Source organism: Falco punctatus, assembly GCF_963210335.1.
Source record: "Falco punctatus genome assembly, chromosome: 7".
Lineage (NCBI taxonomy): Eukaryota > Metazoa > Chordata > Aves > Falconiformes > Falconidae > Falco > Falco punctatus.
In genome coordinates this window covers 73,114,962-73,129,822 of record NC_137587.1, presented here as the reverse complement: position 1 = coordinate 73,129,822, position 14,861 = coordinate 73,114,962, and the positions used below count along the sequence as shown (strand labels likewise).

The window sequence follows — 14,861 nt, the reverse complement described above, 5'->3', positions numbered from 1 at the left end:
AGCTCTAAAGAAAGCCCCAGCTAAACAGAAAAACCTTGTACTAATGCCCTTCTGAATATTTTCTGTTGAGGCCCATGAAAATGGCTAGTTTTGGAGTAGTGATGCACTTGACAGGCTGAAAATGTCCCCTGCATGCGCTTGGTGTTGCCTAAAAGGTTATGTTTGAACTAGCTGTGTTCTGTGTGACCCTGGGAGAAGGGGATGCTATCTCCCACTATGTTGCTTGAAGCACCAGGAACAGCTGTGCCCACAACGCAGAGAGTGCGGGTTGTGTTGCAGGGCAGTCATGTCACTTGCCACCTGCCCCTGATAGCTCGAGCAGGATGGGACCTGAGCTTTTGCTGATCCCCCCCAGGCACAACTAGGACAGGAGAGGTCCCTTCTCTACAGTGCCCTGTGAAATGGCGCTGTTGTGTTGAAAAACCTGGGCTAATGTCTTTGTGTATAAACAGTTGATCTTGGAATAGTTAAAATGGAAGCTGAAGTGTCTGCTGCAGATGTTTCTAGTCTTTGTACCCTGCTGCGTTAGCATTTTGGGCAGTTGTGTTTTTTTATCACATACGGCTCGTTTGCATAACCATCTTACATTTCCCCCAAGGACAAACTTTGTATCTGATAAAATATTTTTTGTTGCTTTTAATTGTAGCTTTCATCATGGGGGACATGAAAACCCCAGATTTTGATGACCTCTTGGCTGCTTTTGACATCCCCGATCCGACTAGCCTTGATGCCAAGGAGACCATCCCATCAGCTGGGGAGGAGAATGAGAATCACCTGAAGTCATCGGGAATCTGCATAGATGAGAATGTGTCCTTGTCCCACTCTTTGCCTCCCTCTGATGCTCCTGTTGTGAGTGTGATAGTGAAGAACACGAGTCGCCAGGAGTCCTTTGAAGCAGAAAAAGAGGGGAATCACCTCGGGACTGGTCTGCTGCATAATGGGTTTCGTGGGTCCGATCTGCCATCGGAAGCTCATGCTTTAGTGCATAATTATGGCAAGTTTGAGTCAACTTTTATTAATGGCGACAGCTCAAGAAGTTACTCTGATAAACTGGACCAATCCAAATCAGAGCCTTTGCCAACATTTAGTCAGTTTAGCCCGATTTCCAGCCCTGAACCAGAGGACACATTCAAAGAGAACAGTATTGGTGATAAACCCAAACATGCCCAAACTCCATATTTTCCACCGCCTTCGATGTATATACCGACAGGAGCTTCAGTACTAGATCATCTTAGGAAGGTACCAGAGCCCGAATTAAGCATGTTTGATCAGTACTGTAAAAAGGAACAAAAGATGGAAATCCACTTTCAGCCAGAGAATAGGGTGGAAATGAGCAGGAGAGAACAAGACAAAGCAGCAGAGAGGTTTGTGGAGTCAAGCAAGGACTTGGTAGATACCAGTAGCTTTCTTGGAGAAGGCTTGGTGTTTGGAGACCTCCCTCACAATAATTTAGGAGAAAGTAAGGGGTCTGTGCCCGAGCTGAACATCTCTTCATCAGTACCACCTCGCCAGAGGTTAAAGCCAACTCATTCAAAGTTGTCATCCTGCGTGGCAGCGTTAGTAGCTCTTCAGGCCAAAAAGGTTGCATGTATTCCAAAAGGCGATCAGCCAAATCTTACCAAGGAACCTGTTCCTTTTAAAGATGGGATGAAGGGAAGTCCAAAAATGCCCAAGTCGCCAAAGAGTCCCCGAAGCCCCTTAGAGGTGGTAAGGAAGGCCAGCAAGCAGCCCGAGAGTCCTCGGAGTGTGTGCAGTGATAGCAGTGGAAAAGGCTCTCCTTCCATGGCAGCTGGCTCTCCGCCAGCTATTCCCAAAGTTAGAATAAAGACTATCAAGACATCCTCTGGTGAAATTAAAAGAACTGTAACTAGAATTTTGCCACAAAATGATGAGTTGGGCAAATCTTCAGAAGAGTCGCCTGTGGAAACCTCATCTGCTGAAGAGTTTATAAAATCTTTCCCATCCCCTGACACTAGTGCAGTTATGGAAAGTGAGGCTAGCAAGAATTCAGCCAAAACCAGGGCTGCTGTGGCTATCCAGTTGTCAAACGTAACAAGTCCTTACGCAGATGGTATGAAAACAGATATTGCCGCAAACAGCACGTGTGCCGTGTCCTTATCTCCCCTGCCAAACTGTGGCGGCGGTGCCATAAAAGTAGGTGTCAAGAGGCAGCAGCAGGGTATTGTGGTGCAGCCATCCAGCATGACCACCTCCAGCCTTCTTCCCAAAGCTGTGCACTTGGCAAATCTCAACTTAGTCCCGCATAGTGTTGCTGCTTCTGTTACGGCAAAGTCATCCGCACAGAGACGAAGTCAGCCTCAAGTGACGCAGATGTCTGTGCCGCTGGTACACCAAGTCAAGAAAGCTGCTCCTGTCATTGTGGAGGCATTTAATAAAGTACTACACAGTGCCAATCCGGTGCCAATATATACTCCAAACCTTAGCCCTCCACGTGACACCAATATTAATTTACCTGCCTCTGGGTATTGTTGCCTGGAATGTGGGGACTCGTTTGCCTTAGAGAAAAGCCTGACTCAACATTATAGTCGGCGAAGCGTTCATATTGAAGTCATGTGCACTCAGTGTTCAACTATGCTACTTTTTTTTAATAAGTGTAGCTTGCTTAAACATGCAAGAGATCATAAGAGCAAAGGATTTATCATGCAGTGTTCTCAGCTGCTAATGAAACCAATTTCCTTAGACCAAATGTTTTCATCTCCTACAAGCTCTTCAGCTTCTCTGGCTCCTCAGACTTTGCACTCACCCTCTCCTTCGCGTAAGCCCTGCGCTGCTTCAGGAGGTGAGGTAGGAATTCCTGCCAACACTCAGCCAGCCTTGCCCCTCTATATGGACCCATTGAGACTAATCCGTCATGGACTTAAGTGTTTAGAGTGTAACAAGCAGGCGCAGGATTATGTTGCTTTAGCAGCTCATTACCAGAGAACCTCAGAAGACAATGAGAGACTGGTAAGTTATCATTTTAATGTTATTAGGTAAATCTGAGTTTTAAGAGATTGTCCTGTAGGGAAAAAAAATAGGCATCTTGGTGGTAAATGAGTTGCTTTGCCTAAAAAAGTGCTTGTGGGGAGGATTTTGGATGCACGTGAGCCCAGACATGTGTGCATGAAGAGGCATTTAGTGTTGCTGGCTTGCCTTCTTTTTACCCTTTGCCAGCAAAAAGAGGGTAATAAGGAGACTAGGGAGATCCTTGAGCATCAAAGGAAGGTGTTGGAAATCAAAGATCACTTGGATGAGGTGTGCGAGAGTGCTGTAGGGGAGGACCAGTGGAGTGTGACCTGAAACAGGTTTTTGCGCTCTAAGCATGACTAGAGAACAATTTAATTTTACCTTTCCCAGAGTTTGTGCCAGAATCTTCTGTGTAATACTTGGAATATCGGGTGCTGTTTTTACTGTTAATGTGGTAAAGTGTATATTGTGACAGGACTGGCTGAGAGGTGAATGGTGCTGTGTGTGGGGTGTAAGGCTGTTTGGGACTATTTTTGCCCTTTGGGTGGGAGAGGGACAAGTTAGTGTGACCTGGTTTCAGCTGTGGTAGTGTTAATTTTCTGTTTGGTAGCTGGTGCAGTGCTGTGTTTTGGATTTGGTGAGAGTGTGATGTTGATGGCACACTAGTGTTCTCGGCTGTTGCTGTGTAATGTTTATACTAAGTCAAGGACTTGTCAGGTTCTCAGGCCCTACCAGTCAGACAGTGGGGCGCGGGGGGGGACACACGGACACTACAAAAAGTTGGAAGGGGACACGGCCAGGCCAGCTGACCTGAACTAGCCGAAGGGATATGCCATACCATAGAATGTCATGCTCAGTATATAAGCTGGGGGGAGTTGGTCGGGGCCTGACGATAGCTTGATAGCTGCTCATCTGCTCATGGGGCTGGCTGGGTATCGGTCAGTGGGTGGTGAGCAATTGTATTGTGCATCACTTGGGTTTTTTTCTCCCTTAACCCTGTAATTTATTCCTCTCCCCTTCTCTCTCCTTTTTGTTACAGTTATTACTCGCCCCTCCCCCCTCCTCCCTGTCCCTCTGGGGGGAGCCGGGGGTGGGGTGAAGTGGGGAGTGAGGAGCGGCTGTGTGGTACTTAGTTACTGGCTGGGGTTAAACCACAGCACGGTGCTGTTTCCATAGGAGGGCTCAAGAGCTTTGCTTTAGTGGCTTCCTGCCTTGCTCCGGTGCTGCCCTGCGTGGGTCTGCATCTCCTTTGTGGACCTCCCTTGTAGGTGCAGACAGGTGGTTTGGATCCCCTTTGAAATGCCAGCTTAGGTCTCTACTGATGAAGGAGAGGAGATGTTCTTCATTGTGTACCAAGGCCATATGCTTTGCACTTTTTTTTTTTTATTTTGGAAGATATGGTCATTCCTGTTAAAGTATAAGCCAACCTGAAGTTGAACAGGAGGAGGAATCCTTTCTGCTTATCTTTTTAGATGAGATGAAAGCTTTCCGCGTCTGTGTGGCTGCCAGCAGAGCTGGCAGGCCCCCAGCACAATCTCCTCCACAAGCTCCATGAAGAAGGACTCAGTGCTGACATAAAAAAATTGAGATGACCGCCAGTGTCTGCCATGGCTGTCGTAGTACCTTATGCTCCAGAGCCTCCCTTTGCTTGTTAAATAGCTTGCAGGAGTATTGAGGTCACTGTGGTCCCTTTTAGATGCTTTGTTATCTTTCTCTTAAATTCATTATCAGGAAAAAAATGAAAAAAAAAAGAAAAAAGATTATGGCTGAATGATTTTTACGTCATGAAAAATGGTGAGGCCAGGAGGGATCAGCGTGGCCACATAATCAGGTTTATTGCCTGAGGCAGATCAGTGAGCATTGCACTCTGTCAACACCGTAACTTATTTTTCAACTATAATGCGTTTTTAGAAAATGTCAGCAGTCTGGAATTAAAACCTTCAGGTAAAGGGATACAGTGAGTGCTTCAAAGTGAGCTAAAATGTTAATCAGTTGCATTAAAAAATATATTTCCTATTTTTGTTGTGGGATTATCAATTCAAGAGCTCCTTAAAGAAAGAAGGAATGTGATAGTATTTTTAGCTTGTAATCAAATAACATATTCTGTAACTTAACCAGGAAAAGAGTTTAAACCTCTTGCTTTAAGTCTAGGTCTGCTAGATGTGAGATTATTTTTGTAGCACTTTTCTGAATAAAAGCATTGAAACACTGGAAAAAGAGGTGACGTTAGAACTCGTAAAACAATCTCCTCGCTGTTTGATCTTCCCATACTTAATGGGATGCATGCATTGCTCTGGGAGTCCGTTTCCACTATCTGCTGTCGTCCAGACTGCCTGGTGGTGCTCCATGCTGTTCCTGGAACATCTGTTTCGGCAAAGCTGTTATGTTTCTAAAGGAAGTAAGAGTTTGTGCCCATATGCTTGTAATTGTGTGCATCCAGATTTAGCAGTAGCTAATGGAAACCATCTTTCTGCCTTCTAGTAGTACCCAGGGTATTTGGTGTCACTGGGCTGAGAGGTAAAAGGATGGGTGAAGTTCGGTGGTCTTACAGCAGTCCCTGCAGTAGATGGGTACTTGGCTTTTCTGAACAGTCCAAGGGAGAAGGTGTGAACTGCCTTGACATCACGTGTCTCACTTGGGTAAGCACGCTGTGTAGCTCCCATCAGTAATGAGGCATGAGAAGCTGAAGGTTTTGCATATCAAGGGTGTTAATGAACATAAGCAAATCTGATATTAAATACGGTGTGAGAAGGATGTAGGTAAGGCTGTTGGAGTATGCATCATAAGCTCCTGAAATAGCAAAACGTGAACCATCCAAACCCATTCTGAGAAGATGCTGTGGATATCCTTGACTCTGCGTTAATTAAGATAATTTCTTGGATTGCTATTTTTATTTCAGTCAGAAGAAAGAGGGATGTTGGTAGGGGCTGGAGATGATCAAGTGACTGATTTCACAAACACTTTGTTAGGTGATAGAAGCAACTGAATACTTCAGTTTCCATCTCCAGAGTTGTACCAGGTCACTCATTTTTTGGGGCAGTGCTAGAATTTGTTCCTGAGAAAGGCATTGATGTAAGACCTGTATCCAACACAAATCTTTTAGTGCCCCCAGCAGTCAATCAAAACCACTATGTCCATGTGGCAGAAGGTGTTGATTTATATTCTGGTACTTCTAATTTTTTATTTTTTTTTTAAAAAAAAAGGTACACGACTGGTAGTCACGTACCCATGCTTGATCTGGAGCATGCTGCTGTTGCAGGACAATTTGCCAGGATGCAGAGGTGGTATTAACAGTTGTAGGCAAACTCAGACATGAGCTGCATCCCCAGATCTCAGGGGACTTGATTGTCTAGTATTTTTCATAGTTTTGCACATTTAAGCAAAAACTGGTGTGTGTTTCTTCCTCCATACCTGCTGTTTTTTTCACTGTACTGAAACATTAGTTTAGAAGCAACTGTGTGTGTGTGTAGATTGTCATAAATTCTTAAAGCTAACAAAAAATTGTACTCTAGTATATTGGATTTTTTTCAATTTCTTACTCGGTCCCAGAATTCAGACACAAACTCTTTGCCATGCCTCCTTGAGAAAGTACGGAGTGTCTTGATATTTTCTATGTAAGGCTGTGGCTTGACTTAGCCTTTTAAAGAGCTTCAAGAAGTAGCAAGGCAGGTCCCCACAGCGTTATGGCCTGAAGCTTATAATCTGTGACTATTGCCTGGTACCAGATTGTCCCAAAAAAGAGGATAATTGGAAAGGATAGATGGATGTATAAAGGAAAGAGTATCTTTGGCTGAAGATGAAGGGTAGAAATGATTTATCTGTAGCACCTGGGTTTATGCCAGAAGATGGAGACCGTTGACCTATGGAAAGTAAGCTAGGTGGATTTTGGTTGATGTTTTTAGGAGCTCTTCTGCTAAATGATACCAAGTCTGGATTACTAACTGTGATATGCACATCTAAAGTGACCATAACTTGAGATATAGAGCAGAGCATGTGCAGTGCTCAGTTAGGGGGCTTTTAACTCAAAAACCTTCTCAGACCTAATATAGAATGGGTATGTGACCTTGCTTAGAAGAAGGGGTTGGTCCAGTAGGATTGATGAAGAAAAGAAATAGCAGGTAAAAGACTTATTTTTCAATATGGTGGTTTCAGTTATCCAGAAGTTGAAGGATGAGTTGAGCCATGGTAAGAGGCAGGAATGATTGGATTGGAGCAGGGGAGGAACGGCCTAAGCTGGCTCTGCTCCATAAGAAAATTTATCCTCTGTTGATACTTAATACTTCTCACTTTAATTGGTATTTCTTGCCATGAGTTTGTGAATTACTTTGACATCTTCATGTTTCCCATAGCTGTTTAAAAGGTGATTGTTGAGTTTCCTGTTTGTTCCAGTTGGTGGCTTGGGAAATGCTTGGTCTTATATATCTGAATGGCCTTGGGTCACGCCCGTATTAATAGGACATATAGCGGGTAAATGACTTTCCTAGGTGGGGCCAAAATGAGAATGACATTGTTGGGTCACTGTTGTTTTGGAGGAAGGAAGAAAGGTGTGGATGTGGTCTGGGCAGCAGGGAAAGGAGGAGATTTGGAGCAAGTGAGAGGAAAGAGAGGGGGATGATGCTGTGATTGAGAAGATGGAGGGGAAAGACCTTTAGAAAAATCATGGGGCACTTGACTTTAGTATTACATTTTAGACTCATGGTGGCTGTATGATTGCATTTGTTCAAAGTACAGCAGGGAAATCCTACCTGGTTTATTTTTATATAGAATATGCATAAGATGAAGGCAGTTATCTCAGCCAAATACCACAGTGGGATCTCTGTGGCTTACAGTAAGGTTACAGGCTTTGCGAATTGTGAGCTAATCCACTTCAGAAATAGAACTGGATGTATGTTTTGTGGAGAGTTTTAATGGATCACAGTTACTTTGCCTTTAGCGTGGCCAATTTTGCAATTTTTGCAGGCTTGCAATTGAATCAAGTTGTTTGATGGGATCTGTTTACTGCTTTTTAGATCACAGAACTGCAAGAAGGCAGTGTGTAGATTTGAATACCTGGTAGGTTGGATTTTCTTCAAACTAGAAGCTGTGCTACATGTAAGCATTATGCTTGTCCAGATGTTCAAAAGGTGTTAACAGGTGTTCCCTGTAACTTCAGGTCTGTTGACTGACTACAGTAGCGTTATGTTCCAGAGCAAGAATTTTCCGGGGAAAAAAGGTATAACTAAATAGGTATAGTTTCTGCCAAATTAATCTGATAAATTTATATTATTTATATTATAAGTAATTATAGAATGTGTATTTCATTTATATTTTTAGAGTAGAGAAATTAGTAGATCCTAATCTCATTGATGTTCAATGAGATGGTTGTTAGAGTGCTGTGTGGGGGATGGCTGAACTGAAGAAATTGGATTTTGAGGTTGGAGCAGAATCGGGTGAAAGGGAGGTAACTGCAACTGGGGATGGGTTGCTTGTGAGATCTTTTGAGGGATGGCTTTAGGATACCTCTGCAGTTAATGTTTGTACTAAGGACCTTGGAGGATGAATGTGTAGAAGATAAAATTTGCTGAACCAACAGAGTAAGAAATCATGGAAAGCTTGGAATATTTTACAGGACAACCTAGATGATCTTGAAGACCAAGTAGGAATGGGATGAAGCAGCTGAAAAGCAGGATACGTGTGTTTGGTCACAAGAAGACTGAATGACCAAGATGATACAGTTGTGCAGGGAATTTTTGTTAACCTAAGTTACCAGTCAGGGTTGCGTTAACGCTCCCTGTCTCTCTGAGAAATAACTTAGCTGGATAAGTATATTGTTTTGGTTATCAGGGATGAACTGAAGTAAGAGAGGGAAGGATGACCAGATAAATGGAAAGATGATCTCTTGAGGGGGAAACGAAAAGCACTTTTGAGTTTAGCTTGGCAAAGACCTGGTAAATTAGGGTGGGTCTCCTTCCGTACTGAAGTACACAGTGTTAAGGGTTGTGGCACTTTTTTTTTTCCTACCAGAAACTAAATCTGTAAAAAGAAGTGTTTCCTGTACTTGGATCACCCCAGGTAGTTGTCAGCATCGGTTTTTATGTAGCCTTTTCAGGGCTGGGCTCAAATTACAGGAGGTGAACAAAACCCATGTAGCTCCTGGTGCCTTCATTTTGGATGTGCTTTTCCTTAAAAGAGTGAGAGTGGGTACAGAGGACACTCTGTATCCGGTCTGAGGTTTATAGAAAAGAGCTTTTTCAATTCAGGGGCAACAGTGATGCAAGAACCAACCAAATGGATTTACACAGAAAATTAAGAGGACTGTCTGTAATCATCAGAGGAGTGAATTTAGGAAGAGGTTACAGCAGAAGTAATGAACAAAAGACATAAGCTGATTTTGAGACAGAGCTTATTTGTTATCTTGGCAAGGGCAGACAAGTGCACAATAACATGTGCAAGAATTCGGAGTGCTTCCTGACCCTCTTGGGTACAATTGTCCATCTACTGGTAACCAGACATGTGTTTTGGGTTTGTGTGTTGTGGGGTTTTTTTTTGGTCTTATGTGATTTGACCACCCAAAATCCACTGAGGTAGCTAGGAACTTGAATAAAGTACAAAATGTAAAGGACCTCTGAATTGTCTTACACCTTTGTGCTTTTGTTCTCCCCTCCATTTGTTCTTCTGTTACCCTTCATTTGTCCAAAAAGAATTTTTCAATGAGTTGTGACATATCATGTTTACATACCACCTGCACTGGAATTATTTAAAAGCAATTTTATTTCTGCCTTTTCTTTTTCTTCTTCCTTCCCCCTCTTAAATCAGTGCTTTATAATTTAGTGGCTAATACTTGCCAGAAGCTAGTAGGACCACATGCTGAACTGGTAATTTCCCAGCAGCAAACTAGCAAGCAAGCAAGGCAGCGGCCATAACATTGCTATTTTTCTCATCCTTCCCCCTCTGCCATGTTCGTGTTTTAACTTAGAAAACAAGAGGATTGACAATCAACAAAAAATTTCTTTGCCCCATAAAGCCCTGCTTTCTCCCTCTCCCAAACCAAGAGTGATTAATGTAGTAGTGAGGACAGATTTTGTTTTATATGGATATTTTCTCTCTGGATTTTGTGGAAGCACAGGGATTGAGGATGTTATGATGAAAGCATGTTGAGGGAACGGAGCTCCAGGCAGGGATCCCTGGGAATGCAGACGAAGAGATGAGTGGCAGGATAGGAGTGAGAGCCTGTACCCTGAGGCGAGAACAGAGCATTGGGATGAGGAGGAGAGGCTAGGGAGGAAGAAAAGCTAGAGTGTGGTTCCACGGTCTGCATAAATCAGCATGTGATCCACTGCCATACAAGACGACAATCCCACCCTCTCCTCCTTCCCCACTCACTCTTGCTTGCCTTGCCCTGGTGGTCCTGCAGCCCCTGGGGGACTGAGACCAGCTTGGGGGAAGAGGAGAATGAGCACTGGTGCGCACTGGGAGCCAAGGCATGGCTGAGAGCAAGGAGGAGGTGACAATGACAGCTGGAGGCAAAAGCAGTTTGTCTCAGGGAGGATGGAAACTGAGGCTGGAAGCTGGTGTCTTCTGGCACCAAGAGGAAGGCTTCTGCTCCCCTGTTCTTATTCCGTGCGGGCACTAATGATGCTGCTAAGGGCAACCTGGAGAATATCAAAAGACAGTGTAGAGCTCTGGTGGTGATGGGCAGGGGCATGAGAGCCCAGGAGGTGGTCAGTTTAATCCTGCTAATCCTGTTTATCCTGCTTAATCCGGTTCATTGGTGGGTGTGATGGCTTGACCTTGGCTGGCCACTGGGTGCCCACCCAGCTGCTCTCTCACTCCCCCTTCTCAATAGGCCCAGGGGAGAACACATGAGAAAAAGCTTGTGGGTAAGGACAGGGAGATCACCTAACAATTACAGTCACAGGCAAAATAGACTTAGCTTGGGTAAATTAGTTTATAGCCAACTAATTGTAGCAGGGTAGGAGAGTGAGAAATAAAAAGCTATAAACACTTTCCCTCTGCACCTTCTTTCTTCCTGGCTCAGCTTCACTGACTCTTCTACCTCCTCTCCCTGAGTGGTGCAGGGGAATGGGTGTTGTGTCACGTTGCTTCATCTCTGCTGCTCCTTCCTCCTCACATTCTTCTGTTTCACTGTGGGGTCAATCCAGTGGGAGACAGTCCTTCACAAACAGCTCCAACATGGGTCCTTCCCACAGGCTGCAGTTCTTCATGAACCACTCCAGTGTGAGTCCTCTCCATGGGGTGCAGTCCTGAGGAATGGACTGCTCCAGCATGGGGCCCCATGGGGGCCCCATGTCCTGACAGAAAACCTGTTCCTGTGTGGGCTTCTCTTCACAGGACCACAAATCCTACCAGGAGCCAACACCAGTGTGGGCTCTTTGTGGGCTGCAGCTTCCTTCAGGGCACATCTACTGTGGTCCTTCATTAGAGGGGGACAATCTGTGTCACCATGGTGTTCACAGTGGTCTGCAGGGGAATCTCCGCTCTGGCACCTGGAGCACTTCCTCCGCCTTCACCCACCTTGGTGTCTGCAGGGCTGTTTTTCTTACATCTTCTCACTCCTCTCTCCCAGCTGTTGCAACAGCATTTTTTACCCTTTCTTAAAATGTGTTCTCACAGGGGCGCTACCTTCATCACTGATGGGCTCAGCTTTGGCCAGTGACAGGTCCATCTTCTTACAGAGGCTGCCCCTGCAGACCCCACTACCAAAATCCTGCCACATAAACCCAATACAGTGGGTCAGAAGAAGAGATATGGAAACTGAAATTCTTGAAATTACAGCTGAGATCATAAAGAGAAAAGCACTATGGACTGAGAGAATTCAGAATTAAGCTTATCTGATGCAACATTATCTAAGATCTGTGATGCTAATATTTTTTCCATTGCAATTCCACTTAGTTTCCTAAGACTGTCAAGTTTCTAGATCTATGATGATGCTTGAACCAGGGATTTTTCCATATGCACGAAAATGTATTTTGTGTTGGTTGAACAGCCTCAGTTTCTAGGGTATAAGATTTTAGGTGAATGCTTTGTTTTACTGAGGCTTAAAGTGCCCTGGTGTCTTGGGATGACTTAGTGGGGGGTGGGTGTGTGTAGGCGTCTGTCTTGGTGAAGGTCTGAGGAGGATGCTGAGTTTGGGAGTGTTGGGCAATGAGTGAGGTGCAGGAATACAAATGAGAGTGAACAGAGTTGACAGAAGGAGGTGGGATACAACGATGAGGCTGAGGATGAATAGGTGTGGTGGGGAGAGGTGGACTGAGTTGGAGGTACCAGAAGAGAGGATAGATGGGAGAAGTTTTGCATTGAAGGCTGTCTTATGGTTGTGTCCTTTAGGCCAAGCAGACTTCCTCAGTGGCATTGGCCCCTTAGGCTGACATCTTAAAATAGGCAACTGTAACCAAAGAAATAAAAATATCTTTGCTGTGCTTGGGTTTGACAACGTGAGAGTGTATAGGAGTTAATTGGGATAAAACATCTGTGTTAGGACTGGACTTGGCATGTATTGTGTCACTGAAACTCGAATGCACTGGTTTTAGGGTATCAGCTGGGTTCTAGATTTTTCTCACAAGCTTTATCTGGGAGAGAAAATTGACTGCAGGAATTTTGCAGGGGTGCCTGCATGTGAGAAGACAGGAGCTTGCTCTGACTCTCTGGCCTGGGGTGCTTTGCACTGCCAGTAGGTAGAAGAAAACACACTTGTGAATGGATCAAATTTGACTCTTGAGTTGTGTAGTCAATCCTTTCAATAAAACAGAAGATTAATTGTGCCAGCTCTTTGCAGGCATTTCCAGAGCAATACTGTGTGTTAACTATACATTTCCTGATTTGCAAACACCTCTGTGGCCACAGGGTTGGGTTTAACAGACAAACTTTTTTTGAGCAGTACATTTTCTCAACCTTCACTCTACTTCAGTGAGTGTTTTGATTCCCCCGCCCCCCCCCCCCCCCCCCCCTTCTGAAGAATAGTAAGTAAAAATGGCAATAAAATAAAATGTTCTGAAATGGCTGAACTTCTGAGCATTTGTGTATGTGTGAATGTGACTTCTGGAAGAAAAGCCCAAATGAAATGTGGCAGGCAAACGGGAATTAAAGAAAACTTGTAATAACCTACACTTTAATAAAGAGTTATTTATGGGACTATATGGAAAAACACAGACATTACACAACTCAAAATCATATCCTGGTAACATGCTTTAGAAATAACTGACTAATGAATGTCTCAAATTGCTGCCAGGCTTCTTTGAAAAGTCATGAAAAACTAGGAGAGAGATAAAAATGTGACATCTGGAACCAAGTTACAATTTCTCATACAAAGCAGAAGAGTTGCAAAAGAAAAAGCCACTCTGTCTCTGAGATGAAACCTTTGGTGAGGAAGCCCACGTGCAGCTGACTGCGTGCTCCTGACAAACGCAGCAGCTCCTGGTGTAAAGTGAATGAGTGGATGCTCCTGTAATACCCCTGGGCAGCATTTCTGGCCTTGCATCTTTTGCAAGTGTTAAAAAAAAAAAAATATCAGTGTGAGCATAAAGATGCCAGTTACAATATTTTCCCTCCACTGAACCTTTTTCAGCTCTATGTTTCTTGTTGATTCAGTGGAAAAATAAACCTGCCATTTTATTACCTAGTCACTCAGTCCTGTATGGTGGTCTTGAAGCTCTTTGTGGTCAGCCCTTACCTGTAACATGCTGAGCTGCTGGGTTATGATGATCAGTCTTTGACTTTTCACTGTTCATTTCCCTTTCCTAGATACTTTGAGAGTATTTTGAAGTGCCCAAATCTCAGCAAAACTTCCTGGGGACCTTCCTCCATCGAAGAACTGACTGTTTATTCTTTTTGGCTAACCATTTATTTATCCAAGCAAAACCCTTCCTCTCTTACTCTGTGGCACCTTAATTTCCTTAAAGTCCTTTAGTGAAGAGTGTTGCAAAGCCATTTTGGAAATCCAAGTAGCCTGACCCATCTGCTGGTCAGATCTCCCTTACCCACATATGGGTTTGTGAAACAGGAAGGGAGAAGCTGCACTGACTTTTCCCAAGAAGTAATTCTGGTTGAAGATGACAGGCTTTCTTTATTCTTACTAATTTACTGTTGTGACTCATTGCCCTTCAATTTGTCTGTTTACTCTTGATTCCTCCACAAGACAATCTGAACTTGGAGGCTTGGGCTGGGTTTTTTGTCCCCCCTGCAGAGCATGGTGTCAACATGGGAATCCTTCCAGCTTCTTCCCTGGCCTCTGCAGGCCCAGTAAATTCACTCAGCCTTATCCTTGCTGAGTCTTGCTTTTTATTCCCACATTGTGTGTATGCGTTCTCTGGCAGCCTTCCTGTTCTTGTGGAATCTGAAGAAGATAACCACTAGTTTTGATGCCTCCTGCCAACTGTCCCCCAAACTTTCCTGCCCTATATTAGCATGGTTTTGTCCCCACTGAGCCTTTCACATAACAGTGGAGGTGGCAGGAGCTTGCTGCTTCTCTGCTGTAGCCAAGCAACAGTGTCCAGGCATGGAGCCCATTAAATATTGGTGGTTTTGGCATATTTTAGATCCAGCATAAGCACACAGCAGTGAAAATTCAGGTTTTTAGTGTGTGCTGATTGCCAGGGTACCTTTGTGGGATATAGGTATTACATGCTGGGGAGAAAGTGGTAAGCCCCAAACTCTCTCTTTGCAGACTTAAAATTGAAACTAAATTGGCTTTGACAAGGCAGGATCTGGAGAGAAAATGTTTCTTACTAAGCTGCAAGGGAAAAGGTGCTTTCAGCTTGGGGTTGTGCTGAGTCTGCCTTAAATATTAGGTGGGATCAAAGTGAGAGGAGTCCTGTTTTAACAACAAGAAGTTAGATTTCCCATTGCAAATTGAAACCTGGTTAGAAAAAAATGCCGTAAACCATAGTAAAACTGCC

The 14,861-nt window shown here is 44.1% G+C and overlaps 1 protein-coding gene across 2 annotated transcripts in view; it reads left to right on the top strand.

Annotated features, from left to right (window-relative positions):
* Positions 1–14,861, top strand: part of ZNF592 (zinc finger protein 592) — a 38,514-nt gene that overhangs the window by 3,649 nt on the left and 20,004 nt on the right. For both annotated transcript variants that reach the window (XM_080397164.1, XM_080397165.1), the window contains exon 3: positions 647–2,967. In XM_080397164.1, the coding sequence (XP_080253290.1) occupies positions 655–2,967 (2,313 nt within the window). In that variant the 5' untranslated portion in view covers positions 647–654. The remainder of the gene's footprint in view (positions 1–646; positions 2,968–14,861) is intronic.